At 34.8% G+C, this 19663-nt stretch overlaps 1 protein-coding gene across 1 annotated transcript; it reads left to right on the plus strand.

Annotated features, from left to right (window-relative positions):
- Positions 1 to 8263: 8263 nt before the first annotated feature.
- LOC107805279 (ethylene-responsive transcription factor 5-like) lies at positions 8264 to 9571 on the plus strand. The gene has a single exon (XM_016629281.2). It carries the CDS (start codon positions 8413 to 8415, stop codon positions 9232 to 9234), a length of 822 nt encoding a protein of 273 aa, XP_016484767.1. The 5' UTR covers positions 8264 to 8412; the 3' UTR covers positions 9235 to 9571.
- The last annotated feature ends 10092 nt before the right edge of the window (positions 9572 to 19663 follow it).

The following is a 19663-nucleotide window of genomic DNA, read 5'->3' on the forward strand; positions in this document are numbered from 1 at the left end:
GAGAGTTCTGTGTTATCTTGGTTACGACCATAATTGTTCTTAGCTTGGTCACTCAAGAATTCTCTGAGGTGACTATTTTTCAGTAATGTTGCCAGTTTTTCCCGAAGATGTCGACAATCCCCTGTCCGGTGGCCATTTGTTCCGTGGTATTCACACCACAAGTTGGGATCCCTCTGGCTGGAATCAGATCTTATCGGGTTTGGGAACCGTGCTTCTTTGATGTTTCTCATGGCCGATACCAACTTCACTATACTGACATTGAAGTTGTATTCTGATAATTTGGGGTAAGAAGGATCCCCGCGATCCTTCCACTTCTTTATCCTACAATGATCGATTGTTCCGACCGCGATCAGTCCTCCTGTCAACGGTGAACCTGTCCGCTGTCTGAAAACCTCTCCTCCGGCCTTCGGTTCATTCGTACGGCAAAAACTAGCCCATCAAAGTCTGCTTGTCTGTGTCATTATCATCCTTTGATTTTCCCTATTCTTTTCTCGTTCTTTGGTCGACGACGAAAAACCAACCTAATCATCTTCGATCCTTATTTTTGATTCGTACCGGTTGTGGACATCCGCCTAGGTCGTTGCTTGAAACTCGAGTAGGCTTTTCTTCAATGTTCGGGAAGCGTTTGAACTCTTCGGATTTAATCCCTTGGTGAACGCCTCAACCGCCCATTCATCAGGGACATCCGGGAGTAACATACTCTCCTTCTGAAATCGGGTAACGAACTCTCGTAGCAGCTCATACTCTCCTTGCGCAATCTTGAATATGTTGGCCTTTCGGGCCTATACTTTTCTTGCCCCGGCATGAGCCTTGATGAAAGAATCTGCAAGCATTTCAAAGGAATCTTTGGAATGCTCGGGTAACAGCGAATACCATATCAAGGGTCCACTCGTGAGGGTTTCTCCAAATTTCTCCAGCAGCACAGATTCAATTTCGTGAGGGGCTAAATCATTTCCCTTTATCTCCATTGTGTAGGTGGTAATATGCTTCTGGGGGTCTGAAGTTCCCTTCATACTTTGGCACTTCAGGCATTTAAAACTGCTTCGGGGTTAACTCTAGTGCCGCACTTGGCTTGTACGGCAATTGAGTATACTTTTTTGAGTCCGGACTTTTCAGCACCGGTGGCGTTCCCGGGATCTGGTCCATGCGGGCGTTTACTTCCCTCATGAACCGTAAAAGTTCATTCTTGAAAGGATCATTCTCGTTGTTGAGGCCGGATCCCTTCCCTCCTGCCCCATCAGAGCCAATTTCACCCTGGGGAGTATTGTTGTCGATCCCCCGCGTCGTTTGATTCGTGGGAACCCCGGGAGGAGTCGGAACTCGTCTTTTGCATTATTTGAAGCTCCCGACAGCGCTTGCCTTAACTCCGTCATAACTTTATCTTGTCGCGTTAGATGGCCTAGAATGATCGCCTGTTTTTCTTGCAAGACCCTTACCGCGTCGACGACATGCTCCTCTTCAGCGTCATCGGGAGTGGTCCCCCAAACATGTCGAGGATACTTCCTGTCATGCACTGGTGTAGCGTCATTCCCCTCATTGTGGGTGTCACTGATTGAGTCTTCGGAATGAGGTTGATCCCCTCGAATCTCGGGGTTGTGCATGTCGTTAACAGTGTTATCTGCCATGTCTTATGATTTTTTCTAAGACAAAAACAATCAAAACACGTTAGTAAAAAAGGCAAGGATCAATTTAATTACACGGCTATCTAGGCCCCACGGTGGGCGCCAAACTGTTTACCCGTAAAATGGTACAGTTGAGTTTATACGTGATTTATAGATAAGCGAATTAATTTGATCCTGAAATAAATAAAATAATCGAAGAATTACACATTACTTAGCCTTAGGATGTAAACGAAACAACAGAAGTAACAATTATGGGAATAGAGTTTTCGGGCACAACAACAAAGAAAATCAAGAAATAAGAAGATAAGATTGGATTGAGCTTTGTATAGAGTATATCATAAGTTTGCTAGAAAATTCTTGTCCTTTACAATGACAACTGAGCTCACTATTTATAATTATGAAGAAGGTTCTAGGGTCGTGCCCTTCTTTAATGTCAATTATGAGGGGCATTGATGAAGATATAACGGTGAACATTAATGTCAAATTTCTTGTAACGGGTAACTGCTCTTAATGCCATGGAATATTCTCTATTAAATGCTACAGGGAGAAGAGCATTTATCACATTTTTATAAGTGTTATTCTTTTCGGTGACAAACGAAACATTTGCCTTCGATCTTTAGCCATCTCCCTGTCTTGGGTTCCATGTGTCCCTTTCTTGGACGGCCGCGTGTCATAGCATACTTTTACCCTATACAAGTTAAAATTTTGAATTTCAAAAAAATAAAAAATTGTTCTACCCACAGGTCACACCGTCACACTCTAAGCTAAAATTAAAGGAAATAATTTTGGAAAATGTACAAAAGTGGTAAAACGGCAATATTAATTTACTACTGCGATGAACTATTATGTTCAACATCTTAAAGGGACAAATTTCACTAGAATGTCTCTATATCTATGATGCACATAAAAACTAAATAAATAGATAAATAATTTATTTACATATTCTAACGTCACGAAAATTTACATACATTAATTGTACCTTGAAGTTATCTCGAAAAGTCATTTACACACTCTAATTTTACTTGCAGCCCCTTATTTCCTATTCTTTTTGAATTGAAACTAATACCCTTTATCATCACATTCATATCTGAATTTTTTGTTCTTTCGAAAGAAGATTAGAGAGAAATGCAATACTATATCGATTTAACAGAAATGCAATATTATATCTTTTTTTTAATATTATATTGATTTAAACATCTTTTCATCCATAAATATTTATATCCCCTAATAGCTTAGATGGACTCCCTGATTTTTCAAGAATTTAACATACATCACTTTTAATTTGTACTTTTCACCAAAGTGTAAGATTTGGGATTCAAAATTTTATTTCTTAGAATATAAACTAACAAGGAGTATGAAAATTAATCTAATAGCATCCCTAATGCTTCAAGAATTTTGGGAAGCAAGGCTATGTCTATGTGGAAAAAAAAATAAACTAAAAGAATTTATAAATCCTAGGTGATAGATCAAGTTCACGAATTATTTTTTTTCCTAACCTTCATAAGTCTCACATTCTATGTCTAAGTAAGTTCTACACACCGATGATGCACAAAATATTTAGACGATCAGGTAACTTATAAGGTAATTATAAATCAATTTTTATAATAAATATTAATTAATAATCTAGATAAAATGACAACAACTCTGCGATAAAAAAAAACTTTCATTTTGGAGAATTATGCCTCAGGTTTTCTAGCCGTCTGATTTGAAAGAAGAGAAGGAAATAAATAAAATTATAAAAGAAAGATTTCAAAGGTAAATGGAGATTAATCTGGCCCACGAGAATATACAATAAGCAACTGGATAAAGTGAAAGATTATAATTGATCATGTCGGCTAAACATTGTGTCATAGATAAACCAATAAACAAAATTACAAATCCAGCAGCTCTTTTTGATATTTTTTAAATCAAAAGTTCAAACCTGAAAGGTACAAAGCAAGTTAATACAATGCCGCTTTAATTAGCAAAAAAAATAATGCCGCTTTTAATTAAGACATTCTTGGTTTACCGCGCTAACAAAAATAATCTCGATCATAATATTCTGCATCGCTAATATCACCATTGCGAGAATATGTTAATATGTACTAGCATAAACAAAATTAACTAACGATAAAAAGATCCGTAAAATAAAATTTTCACATAACAATTCCTATATTATTATTTATTTATGTATCAAATAATATATTACTATTTACTGTATAAATAATTTCTATATTATAATCAAGTAACAGATAGATGCGGACCTATATTGTAAAGACAAGGATTATTGGCATCTGAAAAGTTTGATAAATTTAAAAATAGTGATATTTTCGCAGTTACACCCTATATAAAAAATAGATTTTAAAAAATAGTGATATCTTTCAAACCGTAAACCCTGAGTAATTGGCCTTTGGTAAGAGACAAAACGACCCTAAACAAAAGTGATCAGATACATCCCCTCAGGCCTTAGAAAAAAACAAAAAACAAAACACAAAACAATTAAAAAAGAGAAAAAGAAACAAAACAAAACCTAAGGCAGCAACCTGGATTATTCTCAGGGCCAACACCAAGTTGATGAAAAGCCACCAAAGCAAAGAAAGTGACTCTTTGCAAATTGCAAGTTGTTAGAATACTTGCTTGCCTTGTTTGAGTTGATATTGCATGTCAAGTTAAGCAGTTATTATACTGTATATAGATATCTCTAGTCATAAGTTTTATTTCAGAGGCCAAATAATGATTTAAAATTTATGAGTTCAGGGTTTTAATCGTTTTAAGTTATTGAATTTTAAATTAATAATTTACATATATATATTTAATAAATTTTTAAGACAAAAATAAGGTTCGAATCAAAGTTACTAGATTCGACGGAAACTACTCTAAACGGTCCAGCTCCGCCCTAAGTTTTAATAATACAAATATCTGACTAAAATATGAAAAAGTCGTTGAAAAGTCTGTTTCAGAAGGTCAAGCTAGCTACCTATCAAATTTTAGTCGATTTGCGTGCAATATTTTGCTAGCTGCTTCCTCTTAATGTGATAAGTTTAGTTATATAGAGGTCTCATATTTTATTAGAGATTTTAAGTTAGAACTTTAAAAATAATTTTTTTTGGTTGGGAGAATTTTTCCCTTTAATAAGTTTTATACTGTTCGAATTTAAATTAATTTGGACCCTAAAAGTGAATACTGGGTGGGAAACAAGAAAAAATCACATGCATACTTATCATGTCTTAGACAATATATTTGGTTGAATTTTTTCAAAAAATTTAAGATTTAGAAAACAATTGAAAAAAAGAATTGGGGAAAATTTGTGTTCGGATAACCCATTAGGAAAATATATTTTGAGAATATATAATTTTGCAATTTGTGTAACAACCTACTTATATTGAGTTTTCGGAAAATGTAATTAATACATTCTATTCCTTGACAATTGTATGATGTGAGAAAAGGACTATTGCATGAATTATATAGTAAAAATATTCTTGGTAAAAAACGTGTGTTATTGTTCATTAAGTATTCATTACTTTGTATTATATATACTAGTATTATTAAAGAATATTAATCATATTAAAATATGATACAAAGAATTCAACTTATGTTAGTAGTGATAGTCGTAAATACCAAAGTCATTCAATTTAAAACGATCTCTTTCCTTTCAACATCTACCAAAGTAAGTAGATTATATTTTTGACTTAGGAAACTTAACCGCAATCACACTTTGTTAACGTTGAAATATCCGACTAATTATTGGAAACAATGCTCAAACAACCAGCCGTAATTCCCTCCTTTCTCATTATTATACTGGATTTATTATGAAAGAATTAGAAGAAAATATACGTGATTTTACATCATAAAAAAAATGACCCATGTTTTTAAGTTTTACCTGATCTAGCCCATATTGTACATATTTTGAAAACACTAGTAAATTCAAATTCTGTGTTCTTACAACTATTGCTTCTAAAAGCTATGGAGTTAATTCTGTGTTCTCACAACCATTACTTTCACTCTCTCTCTCTTCTTCTCACATTTTCTACATATGCTTAAAGGGGCCATGTATTTTTTGCTTCCCCCGTTGTGTCACCTAGTTGCAATGTAAGAAAATTGAAGAGTAGAAGTCCACCATTAAAGGCCATTCAAAGCTTTGCTTTCGAAAATATGATTTTTTGAGTTTGTTAGTTGTTTGGATTGAGTGTTGTTCCAGTTGATTGAAAATGTCAAAAGGAGTTCAAAATTTAAATTTGAAGTGATTTGGAGTAGATTTGAGCAATATTTGAGTTAAATTTCAGAAAAGACGCAAGGAAGAAGACGAAGTCAGTTTTTTGTATAATTATGTAGTATAATCTTGTATATGAGTGTATAAACACATCTTATACACTATTATACACCTTTATACAAGCGTCTATAGATGAACTTCTTTTACGATTTTCAATTGCAATTCTTGTTCAAAACCAGTCCAAATCTCCATTAAATGACTTCAAATTTTATATACAACCTCCTTATACTATTTCTAACAAGTTTAAATAACACCCACTCCAAATTTCTCACAAAATCAAATTCGGAATTTAAATCCACATATTTAAGCTTGTTAAAAATCTAATTTTTACCACCCAAATGGATTTGGTTTGTTGAACGAATATTTGAGTCACAATTACTGATTCGAAAATTAACTTAAAAGCTTGAGCAATTTTAAAAAAAAAGAGTTAAATAGTAATTTCGAGAACCTATTGAAGTTGGATATTGAATCTTAGCCTATTATTTTTGGGCTAGTTGGTTGTAAATTGAAATGTGAGCAAAAAATTGAAAAGTAGGGAGCCCACTTATTCTTACGTGAAATTTCCCATTTATTATTGTTATTATTACAACAAGTCACCTCCTACAAAATATAGGAAAGCTAGAAACTAAATGGAAATAGGATTTAACTTATATCCGACAGTGTACATCATTACAAATTAACTTGTTGTAAAATATTACATATTTTATTTTTCAAGATACTAATTTCATTTCTTATGCTTAACTATACCCGGAATTTCCTATGCAAGTTAAACTCAAGGAAATAAAGATCAGTAAATTTCAATTTAATATTCATAAGCCTTCATTAACTCTAACATCTCCCAAATTGTAACAATTCACACCATTAGGGATATGGTTCGCTCGGACCCAACATCCTCATGATATTAAAAATCATCACTAGGGCCTTTGCTTTTTTTAAAACGCACTAACATTTTCTTTTGTATTTTATTGACATGAGATTTGCCTAAATCCTATGTACACTCCCTTTCGGAACTCAACGTCTCGCGCCACCATCAGCTCAAAGATGTAACATTTACCTAAACTCAGTCGACACTAAGGTTTGTTTCATCAAGCCCAAAAGTTGCAAGTTGGTTGACTTTGATACCATATGTAACCCGGTTCATTAGTAATAATATCCTATGTAAATTTGGATCAGCACGACTTTAAAATATGTCACCAAGAATTAAGGCATGTCTTCCCATTTTCCGAATATTGAATTTGTCTAATGTTACTCCATTCATTTCAATTTATGTTTCACATTCGCTTCTCGAGATTTAAATTTTGTAAAGTTTGACCAACATTTACAAATATATTTTTTTAATCATATTGGCATGAAAATTGTAACTTATAGTACTTTTCGTATAGTTTTTGAAGAGGAGCCGTGATCTTCTTCTCTTTCCTTTAGTAGGAATAGACAAGTCTCACTCTTGCCCTTAATAGGAATCCAAAAGTGGAGATCAGCCTACCTATCTAATGATATCGGCCTAACTCAGATAGTGGAACTCCCCTTCTTCCTTCTCGCCTTGGTAGCATCCTCCTTCTCATCTAAAGAGGCTTCCTTCCAAATTGCGCTCGGGCCCAGCCCACCGGCAGCCCTGAAAAAAGAATTCGTTCTCTCGCCCCGGTCCGGTTCGTTGGAACCACTTCGTTCGACAGATCACAGAACTATGTAGAATTGGACTATCACGCCCTCTATTCTAGATTTTTTTTTTTTAAATACTCTACCTAGTAGAAAACTTCAGAGTCTGGTTATAAACCAACTCCATTCCCCAGCAAGAAAGGGTAATAAAAAAATTTCTCCTTCCGTTCGAGGAAGCAAAAACAAAAGCCCACTTTTATGCGAATTCCCCTCTCGAAGTTGTAGCTACTCGGTCAGCGAATTATAACTGGAGCTTATGAAACTGCTTATTCACAAATAAATTTTATTTCATAATACTTAAAAATTTATATCTATATTTATAATGAAAATTAATTAATTTGATCCTATACTCCCCGAAAAGATTCAAATAAATTCAAATGGATAGAGTATAACTTATTAAACCCTTGAACCAAAAAGCAAAGAAGAAAATTGAGAAAATAGAAAGATAAATAAAATAAAAAGAAGTAACGTGGAAACTTAGGTCGGGTGGAAGACACAATAACCAACAATCATCAATGACTAAAAAAGACATAAAACCAACATCATCTGCTTTGTTTTTCTCTCCTTTTTTGACAAAAGATGAATAACTTTAATCATACATTACTTTTATTTTAATTTAAAAAAACTACAACTAGTACTCTTTTATACTTAAAAAAATGAATTGGATAGCCCACAGGAGGCTTCCTCTCTCCAACCAAGAAACCTCCTCTAAACCTCCACTTGACGCAAAAATTTCCACCCTTTATAATCCTCCCTCTTCACTCTTTCTTTTCCACTCAATTCAACTCAAATTCCCTTTAATTCTTTCATTTTTTGAACAAGAAAAAAATCCTCTCCCCCCCAAATTTTCCTTTACAAGTTTTTTCATTTCTCTAAAAGATTTAAATGGATCTTGATTTGATAAGGGAGCATCTTCTTGATGATGTTGTTTTTATGGAAAATTATTGCTCATCATCAGAAACAAGTAGAACCCTTTATTCTCAAAACTCCTCTGTTTCTGAATCATTTGATTCTTTAACCTCTGATCTCAAAATGGAAAATTTCTCTTTTGATCCCACAAACTTAGCTCAAAGTTTGAACCAAGAATTTAATTCTTTTGAATTTGAACCAAAACCCAACTTAGTACCTCGTATAACAATCTCAAATTCCCCCAAAAAAACAAGTTTTAATGAAAGAAAACCTTCTCTAAATATTACAATACCTAATGTCAAGAAAACAGAGGAATCAAAAACAGAGGAGCCAAAAACAGAGGAATCAAAAACAGAGTACTCTGTTCAGAAGAAATATAGAGGAGTAAGGCAAAGGCCATGGGGGAAATTTGCTGCGGAAATTCGTGACCCGACCCGAAAGGGAACTCGGGTTTGGTTAGGAACTTTTGAAACTGCAATAGAAGCAGCTATGGCATATGATAGAGCAGCATTTAAGCTAAGAGGGAGTAAAGCAATCTTGAATTTCCCACTTGAAGTAAGCAACTTTAAGCAAAAAAGTAACGTGATTGAGCAAAGGGTTAGTTCAAATTTAAATTCTTGTGGGAAAAGGGTAAGAGAAGTGGTGAATGAAGATGAAGTTGTTGTGGTAAAAAAGGAGGTTAAAAGAGAGCAAATGGTAACTCCATTGACACCTTCAAATTGGTCTTCAATTTGGGATTGTGGAGATGGAAAGGGTATTTTTGAAGTGCCACCTTTGTCACCATTTTTGGTTTCATAAAATGGATTGAACAAATAAAGGGATGTCCGAAAAAGAAAAATATGGGGTCCCTTTTGGGAAATTGGATAAAAGTTAAAAGAAATCTATCATAAACATCTCTAACCTCACCGGTAAGAGTAAAGTTGTATATATATATTACCTATTACCTTTTCGGACCGTAAGAAACATGAGGTGATGGGGTAGAATGAAAAGGTTGTTTGGATCATGCAATTTTTTGTTCTCTTTGATTTGATTGACTTTCAATGTAAATATGAACTCAGTCTAGAAATTTTGTTCAATTGGTTTATTCCGTTTGTATGCAATGGAAATGGAAGTAATGTAAATTCCTTTTTTTTTATTTTTTATTTGGTCTTTTTCTAGTCTATTCCAAAAAATAATTATATTTATATATTTAAAAATAATTTAACTTTATATTTTTTATTTTATCCTTAGTGAGATGATTTGTTGTCACCTAAATATCTAACACTTTAATTTATTAGACCATAAATTTCAAAAAAAATTGTTTTCATTCTTAAACTTCTTGCCAAATTAAAAAGTACTGTCATAATTTAGGAATGGAGGGAGTATTAATTCGAATTTATCTGGCCCTACTCCGAATTAATAGAGTTTTTGGGTTTAAAATGGCGAATATTTTTCTTTTAACAAAAGGACGTTCCCTAGTAAGAATGAATATTTTTCTTTTAATAAAAGGACGCTCCCTGGTAAGAATGACATGCACAAATCTGAAAATGGTCCAAATCTTTTTTTTGGGTTGGTTGGGGGGGGGGGGGTTAGAAATCGTAAACAATAGGAATGCCATGGATCTTTTTATTTTATTTTATTTCTCAGACTATGTCTTGTTTCATGTAAATAGGAAATTAATCTAAAGGTTTTGTCAATTATAGATTTTCAGTCATTTTGATGAAAAATAAATAGAGTTTCAAGCATTTTTAATAAAGAAAAGTCAGCATAAAGGTTGTATGTAATTCTTAAGGAAGAAAAAGCAAAAGAATTTATCTAAACCTCAAATCAATAATTCATACAAGTAGTCAAACTGCCATCTAATTAGTATTGTTTATCTTCTTTCATTTCACAACTAGGGCTGAAAATTGGAACTCGAGGGATTCACATGTGAATTTGATCCTTTTGTTTTCAATATACATTTCAAAGTTGTGGACTTTGAAACCTAAAAAGAAAAAAAAAACGTGAGCAAAGTAGAATAAGAAACTATTTCATGATATTGACACAATTGAAAATAATTTTGCCATCTTTCCTAGTTCTGACATGTTAGACTAAGTCGGTCCAAATATACCTTTAATAAGGTGTAGTATTTTTTACTTTTAGTCAACCTTGTACGATAGATTTAATAATATCTTACATCGTCAAAGTATCTCTACGCCTTGTAAGTAACATTTTTTCATATTTCAACTTTCTATGTGCAACTTTATTCGCGTAAGCTAGTCATAACAGTCTAATTTCATACTCCGTTTCAATTTAAGTGAACTCATTTGGGTTAGGGATGAAGTTTAAGAAAAAAGAAATGACTTTTGAATTTGTAGTGTAAAATGAAGCATATATATTTTGTGTGGATATAAATCATTGCATAAAGATAAGTTGATTCCAAATAAGAAAATATGTCCTTTTTTTTTTATCACGAACTAAAAATAAAATAAGTTCACATAAATTGAAACGGATAAAGTACAAGTCGATGAACAAACTAGAAAAATCTAGAATAACAAGAAGAACGCCTAGCTGAGAGTGGATGTTTAATGGTATTGAAGTAAAACAGTAGGATTTTGTGATCTCTCCAAGTTGGTTCCCGAAAATACGAAACATCTAAGTCATACAAGTAAAGAGATCTATTCAACAAGCATTGAATTAATGATAAAATAGTATCCGTTTTTTTTTTTTTTTTGTGATAGTATGTAGCAGTATTTTAAAAGGCGGGGGCATGAGGCGAGACGTTTTACTTAATAAGAAGCGAGGCGAAAGACTAGTGACACAGGGCGTAAGCCAGATCTTTAATTTTTTAGACTTATGAATTAATAATATAGCATTATAACACAATAAAAATTTAAAAGATAAATTAAAAGTTCAAAAAACTAAGCACAATTAAAGAAACTCATATAAAATAAAATATTTAGCATGTTTTACAAGTATAAATAATACAATATTATTAATGTTACTATGAAATATAAATTAACTATAACCTCTTAACTTTCAAACAATTAAAAGTTATAATTTCTTAAAAAATATTATCAAAATACATATTTTACCTCTTTAAAAGTAAATACTCAATAAATTTTATCAACACTGTAATTTAAAATATTACTCCTTCATGAGTAAATATAAATTTATTTTTAAATAGTAAAATAAGAAATGCATGATAATTTTGAAAGACATAAAACTAAGACATGAAGATCTATCAAGTAAAGATATAAATTTTGGTCATCTATTTTTAGAAGAAATATTCAAATGATATTCATTCTCACGATGTTTTCAATTAGTAAATATGTAATACTATGGTTTGTTATTTGAGTTATTCACAATTTTTATATTCCTATAGATAAAAAGAACTTTAATCATTCATTTGTTAAAGAATTTTAAGTGTCAACAGTGTAAATTAATGAATTCAAACACATGATTTGCATAAGAACTATTGGGCGAGTCCCCAGCGTTGAGCGTTAGGTGTGTTTAGGGCGCACAATCGAGCGATCGGAAGCGTAAGTCTCACAGAACTAAGCCCCACACAATAGTCTCAAGGCGTTTTGATAGTGTCCCGCTCTGGAGTGAGCCCCGAAGCGAGTCCCGAGGCGAGTTCCAGAAAAGCCTTTCAGAACACTGTATGTAGGGCCTTTATTATTAGGATGTTCATTTTTGTTTCAAATCCGTTGGGGGTATCTGAAATTCAGTGAACCTTTCTACAACATATTTTGTAACTTGGCATTTGGTAGGTTATATATATTTTCTACTTATTGATGAGTTATTTCTGTGTCCCACTTCATGTTGACATTGAGTGTACTTTGTATATTGTAGTTAAGATTTGATGGGGTCGTGTTTTCTTTGGGGTCCCATGGTTAATTGATTGTTGAACTACTGAGCTGTAATCAAGTACCAGATTAATTGGATTAGCAAATTGGTGAATGTTCATATTAACAACGTTAAACTTGACATGTATATATTTAGAGCAATGGTAAAGTTGTGCATGTAACCTACATGTCACGAGTTTGAGCCGTAAAAGTAGTTACTAATGCTAGTATTATGGTAGACTGTGTACATCATATTCCTTGGAATATACCTCTTCCCCAGACCCTGATGAATACGACATGCTTTGTGCACCGTGCTGCCCTTTTTAGTTGAAGTTTCTCGCTTTATTATCACTACAATATATTCAGGTCGGTCTACAAGTTGGGTTGAAGATCAGAACCCCCATATTAATTCAAAGGATGATAAAGAAGGTAAGCATACAACACAGAAGAAGAAGTGTAGGGTTTCAGAGTTTCCAAAGAGAAGTTCGAGTTTATGCATGACGAAATGTTGTTGAGATGCTAATTTTAATTTATGAAGTGCTACGTGTCAAGATCATGAGCATTGATGCAAATATTTTAAGATCATATATGACACGTTGGTTTGAGAAGAAAAGGCTAAATCCTAGCCATTCATTTAACAACCTTAATTTCAGACGAGGAAAGAGCAATAGAAGCTTCCACACGTGAATAACAAATGCACACACATTGTAAAGAATAATTTCTGTTAGTTAGTTACACAATTAACCAATAGAAAATAGTTTAAGTGTATAGGAATATTTATTTACATTCTTTTGTATCTACAACATATACTTGTATATAAGGAGGAGAGTATTGTGAATAAAATTACAAGGAGAAATTTTTCACAATTTCAGTCTTTTCTTTCATGGTATTAGAGCAGATTTAGCTCGATCCATTCATAAATTTTCTCAGGTCTCTATCATTTTCATTTTAGTTCTACTTCTACCTGTGGATTGAATCATGTCTGGAACAGAAGCTGCAACTGCTATTTCTGTTTCTGGATCCACAAGTAGTGGAGTAATATCACGACCCAATTTAGGATCGTAATCGGCGCTTAGGAGCAAGTGCTCCCAAGAAAACCTTATCGGTATTTTACAGAAAAACGGACAGAGTTTTCCCTATTTTTGGGCTATCCAAAAAGTTTCATGTCTCATAAACAAGTAACAACCAATCAATATTCATCTAAATTAGTCATAATCTTCATCAACTAACCACAAACGGTTTTCCACCAATATTACCAACCTCCTCAACATAATAAAACTAAAACCAACTCTAAAAATACGGAAAGAAAGTGCAATACTAGTAACTAGTCCATATCAACAAATGAATACTCACGACACTAAAAGGATGACTATGAAGTGACTCTAAGAGTTCAAAGAAAAGACCATAACAATAAGTAAAATCTCCGCCCACACGAACAAGTGCGAGGCTCACCAAGAATGCGCGCTCTAATTAACGACATCCTCGCCCGCGTCAACTGCTGTCTCTGTAAAATAATAGCGGGGAGTGAGTCGCTAGCTCAGTGAGTAATAACACTTAACCACAACCGTTTTTATTGGGTACAAGTCAGAAAACATACCTTCATAATAATAATCAGAAACTATCATAAACATAATTGCCGTCTCAAAAACGGTAAATATAATCAGTTTATTCATGTGCTTCCTGTAACACAAATCAATTTAATAAATTGGTAATAAACTCGGTAAACACTGTCTCATAACAAATCTTTATGTTTGGGAGGTTTCCAAGAAAGGATCATGTAATCACTGTGTGAACCTGATCACGCCCAACTATGCCTTATAAAAAAGACTCGAAAAAAAACTGTAACTGTATGCTAGTTTTACCTTCCCACTAGCGAGGGCTATAACTGTACTCGATAATCGGTAAATACAAAGTGCACCTGGTCTAACTAACCAGCCGTTAGCTACGGGATCCTTCAAAGTCTACTCCCATTTATACTTGTCTCTGTAATCCGTATATACTCATAAGAAAATATTTTAAAATAATATAGGGCATTTCGGTTCTTATCAAATCATGTAATTTCATTTTGATAACATTAAATTCAAGTAACGGTAAAACATATGTAGTGACAACAAGAATATTTAAGACAACGGTAATCATCTCAAATAACTATTTCGGTATCATATCGGGTAAAAGACTTGTCCCACATGCAACTCAAAATAATCGGTAACATATTCATATAAATCATGTGTAAATCATGCAAGTTATGAAAATACAAATTGCGGTAAGATTACTACTCACAGTACTTGTGCCGAAATACCAATTGCTTCACCTCGAGGAATTCGTACAAATTCCTCCAATCAATCTATAATTACATAATATCGATCTCATGTTAGTTTCCTTGTTTAGGCTAATTCATAGCTAATTTAGAATACCCAACCCTCAAGGTTTCATATTTGACTCTTAATTCACCGAAATATATTTACCCACATATGAGTAATTACTAATCTATCAACTCCAACCTATTCATATAATTTATTAATCCATTTTCATAAAGTTCTATTGATTCTTTAGGAAGAAAATTCTCAATTGCGTGAATGAACTAGTGAAATTTCTATTACTCTGTAGAATCTTCCAATCATAAGAATTGAAATTAAAATCTATCAGAAGAAGAAGCTCAAGTATTACCTGTAAGACTCAATCAGTGCTTAAGATTCCTCAATAGTTATAACTATGGTTCCAACACACTGCGCCAACTTGTTTTCTCTTTTCCTTGTTTCTTTCTCTGCTGGTTCGTGTTTTTTTGTTTTTCATTTCCTCAAGCTTTCTACTTCGTTCCCCTTCCCCTAACCCTTTTAAACTTTTGGGCAGAAATGTTTGTAATGGGTTTCGGCCCTTTTATTTCAATTCCTCATTTAAAATATTAGGGTATTACATCCTCCCCACCTTATGAAATTTGGTCCCCGAATTTAACTCAAGTACGTACCTGTAGACTGAAATAAATGGGGATACTTCGCTTGTATATCTTTTTCTACTTTATACGCAGATTCTTCAACTGTATGATTTCTCCATAACACTTTGACGAACACAATTTCTTTTGACCGTAGCTTCCTTACTTGACTATCAACAATAGCCATCGGCTCCTCCTCGTAAGACAACTTCTCATCAATCGGTATAGTAGGTACTTCAAGCACCTGAGATGAGTCTGATATACATTTTCTTAGCATTGAGATGTGAAATACTGGATGAATAAAAGACAACTCAGGAGGAAGTGCCAAGCGATAAGCCACAACTCCCACTCTATTTAGTATCTCATACGGTCCTATAAACCTGGGGCTCAACTTGCGTCTTTTTCCAAACCGCACTACACCTTTCGTAGGAGACTCGTAGGAACACTTTGTCTCCAAGTGCGAACACTAAGTCTCTTCTTCTCTTATCCGCATAAGATTTTTGTCTGCTTTGAGCTGTAAGAAATCTCTGTCTGATCAACTGGACTTTGTCCATAGCTTCTTGTACTAAGTCAGGTCCCAATAAGTTAGTCTCACCTGCTTCAAACCATCCGATAGGAGACCGACATCTTCTACCATACAATGCCTCATACGATGCCATTTGATTACTAGATTGGAAGCTATTGTTGTAAGCAAATTTAGCTAAAGGTAGATACGCATCCCAACTACCTCCAAACTCAAGAATACAAGCTCTCAACATATCCTTCAAGATCTGTATAGTACGTTTTGACTGCTCGTCTATCTGTGGATGAAATGCTAAGATCTACTCATGTACCTAATGCTTCTTGAAAAGATTTCCAAAAGTGTGAGGTAAATTGTGATCCTCTATCAAAGATGATGGATATTGGAACTCCGTGAAGTAGGAAAATTTTGTTCATAAATATCTGTGCATACCTCACTCCACCATATGTAGTCTTCACTAGCAAAAAGTGTGATGATTTTGTTAGTCGATCTATAATTACCCACACCGAATCATAACCTCTAAGGGTAAGGGTAGTCGAGTCACAAAATCCATGGTAATATATTCCCATTTCCACTCCGGAATCTCCATTTGTTTTAGAATTCCTGATGGTCACTGATGCTTAGCCTTGACTTGCTGACAAGTCAAACAACTAGAAACAAAGTTAGCAACATCTTTCTTCATACATTCCCACCAATAAAATTGCTTTAGGTCATGATACATTTTTGTGGATCCAGGATGTATAGTGTATCTAGAGTTGTGGGCTTCTTCAAGAATAGCATGTCTTAACCCATCTACGTTTGCTACACAGAGCTTGTCACCCATTTGAAGCACACCATCACTTTCAACAACCATATCCTTGCTTGTACCATCTAAGACCTCATCTCTGTATTTGCATAATATCTCATCCTCATATTGGATGGCCTTAATGCACTCAACTAATGAAGACTTAGCCTGAGCATAAGCCAACAATGCCTCTGAATTTTCGACACTAAATCTGATACCTGTATCTTCTTGTCTCTGAATATATTTGGCCAAAAGTCTCTTTGTAGGAGCTATATGAACCAAACTCCCCATAGATATTCTGCTCAATGCATCAACCACTATATTTTCTTTTCAAGGATGATACAAAATAGAACAGTCATAGTCTTTGAGTAGTTCCATCCACCGACACTGCCAAAGATTCAGATTTCTCTGCTGAAAGATATACTTCAGACTTTTATGGTTAGTATAAATCTCACAAGTTTCGCCGTAAAGGTAATGCCTCCAAATTTTTAGAGCAAATACAACTGCAACTATCTCCAAATCATGCGTAGGATAGTTTTGCTCGTGCTTTTTCAATTGTCTCGAAGAATAAGCTATAACACGACCATTTTGCATGAGAACACATCCTAATCCCACCCTCGATGCGTCACAGAACACCGTAAATCCTCCGAAAACTGATGGTAAGGCTAATATTGGTGCAGTTGTCAAACATGTTTTGAGTTTTTGAAAGCTCTGCTCACATTCTTCCGTCCACTGAAACCTTACATTTTTCTGTGTTAGCTTAGTCAGTGGCGCTGCTATTCTGGAGAAATCCTACACAAAACGCCTGTAATAGCCTGCTAAGCCTAAAAAGCTGCGAATCTCTGTAGGAGAAATAGGTCTGGGCCATTTCTGCACAGCTTTGGTCTTCTTAGGATCTACCATAATTCCATCTTTGGATACAACATGCCCCAGAAATGCTACCGAGTCTAGCCAAAATTCACACTTTGAGAACTTAGCATAAAGTCGATGTTCTCGCAATGTCTGCAACCCAGTGCTGAGATGATTCTCGTGTTCTCCTTGGCTACGAGAATATATCAGGATATCATCGATAAATACTATTACAAATCTATCCAAAACGACTTGAACACCCTATTCATTAAATCCATGAATGCAGCTAGAGCATTAGTTGGGCCCGAAAGGCATCACAAGAAACTCATAGTGCCCATATCGAATTCTGAAAGCAGTCTTAGAAATATTTTCATCTTTGATTCTAAGTTGATGATAACCAGAACGGAGGTCAATCTTTGAAAAGTGGGCAGCTTCTTGTAACTGGTCAAACATGTCATCTATACGAGGCAAATGGTATTTATTGCGTATTGTTATCTTGTTCAACTACCTGTAGTCAATGCATATTATTAGAGATCCGTCTTTCTTCTTTACGAACAATACTGGTGCACCCCATGGTGATACATTGGACCTAATAAAACCCTTATCTAACAAATCCCGCAACTGTTGCTTTAGCTCCCTCAACTCTGCTGGTGCCATCCGATATGGGGGTATCGATGTGGGTTGTGTGTCAGGTGGCAAATCAATACCAAAATCTATTTATCGTACTGGAGGCAATCCTGGTAAATCCTCAGGAAATACATCAGAAAATTCTCTCACTACCGGTACATTTTCTATACTAATTGTTCCTTCCTTGTGTCATTTACAATAGCAAAGAGACCCAAGCAACCTTTCTTCAGAATTCGTTGAGCTTTCATAAAAGATACAACTTTGCAAATCTCTGAAACCTGACTCCCTCTAAGAATAAAACTAGGTTCATTTGGTATCTCAACCTTAACTATCTTTGCATGACAATTGATGATAACATAGCAAGAAGATAACCAATCCTTCCCATCAGCATGTCAAAGTCAATCATATCAAGTACAATAAGGTCAACTAGAGTATCTCGACCCTCAACCCGGATCTGACAAGCACGATACACATATTCAGCTAATAGAGACTCTCCAACAGGAGTAACAACTAGAAAAAGGATCATTCAGTAGCTCAGGTTGTCTATTAAACCTCAAAGCAAAGTACATGGACACAGAGGAGTGAGTAGATCCCGAATCAATCAATGCAAGTGCATCAAATGAACAGACAGAAAGAATACCTGTGACCACAACATTCGAGGCCTGAGCATCCTGTCTAGTAAATGCAAAAACTCTTGCCTGACCTCTACCAACATTCCATTGTCCTTGATTCACAGTTGCACGGTCTCCAACACCTCGACCTCTATTTCATGTACCTGTAGCACCTGAAGTATTATGAGTAGTCTGAGTAGGTGCAACTGACTGAATAAAAAACTGGTTGAAATTTCTCGGAGGCTGAGGCCAATCCCTAAGCACTCTCTAGTTAGAACACGACACTGGCCCAAATGTGATCTACCACAGGTCTGGAAGATTGAAGTAGTGGCATATATCTGGCCAAAATTACGATGTCCAGGTGATGATGTTCCCCTAGTACACTGTCTGTAATGTGGTCTGTGTGTGGACTGTGAAGACAGGTGAGTCCCTGTCTGAGAACCCTATTGTTGTTGTCCCTGATTTCCTGCTCTTCGATTTTCACTAAAATCGCCACTGAAAGACACTCCTATCTTGGCCTTCTTACATAAATCACTAGTTATACGCTCATCACGTCCCTTGTTTTCAATCTTTCTAGCAAGGTCGACTGCATCAGAGTAGGATAAAGTCTTTAGATCTTTCTAGCAAGTTTTTTCTAGCCAACTTAAAAAACTTGGTGTTATATGTCGATATATCCATATCTGGAGTCTGAACTAATCTCTCAAAGTCTCTAGCATATTTTTGCATCAGGCTTTCTGGAAGAAAATGATTCATGAACAACTTAGTGAACTCGTCCCATGTTAGTGGTGTTGCTCCTGTTGGCCTTCCTAGCAACACAGTTTTATACCATGCATTGGCCATATCCTCTAGTTTGTATGTTGCGAGCTCGACAGATCTCTCATTAGAATATCCCAGAGCACGTAATACCTTGAGTGTCCCATCCAAGAAACTTTGAGGATCTGCTGAATTATCAGAACCTGTGAATTTTGGTGATTTCAATTTCATGAACTCTTGTAGGGATACTTCCTTATTCCCGAAAGTGTGAGTCTGTGTAGGTGCTTGTATCTGTAAAGTAGCCTGAGGAGCTGAACTTCCACCCTGAGTAGGCACCAATACCTCTAA

This window comes from Nicotiana tabacum, chromosome 13 (genome assembly GCF_000715075.1).
Source record: "Nicotiana tabacum cultivar K326 chromosome 13, ASM71507v2, whole genome shotgun sequence".
Taxonomy (NCBI): Eukaryota; Viridiplantae; Streptophyta; class Magnoliopsida; order Solanales; family Solanaceae; genus Nicotiana; species Nicotiana tabacum.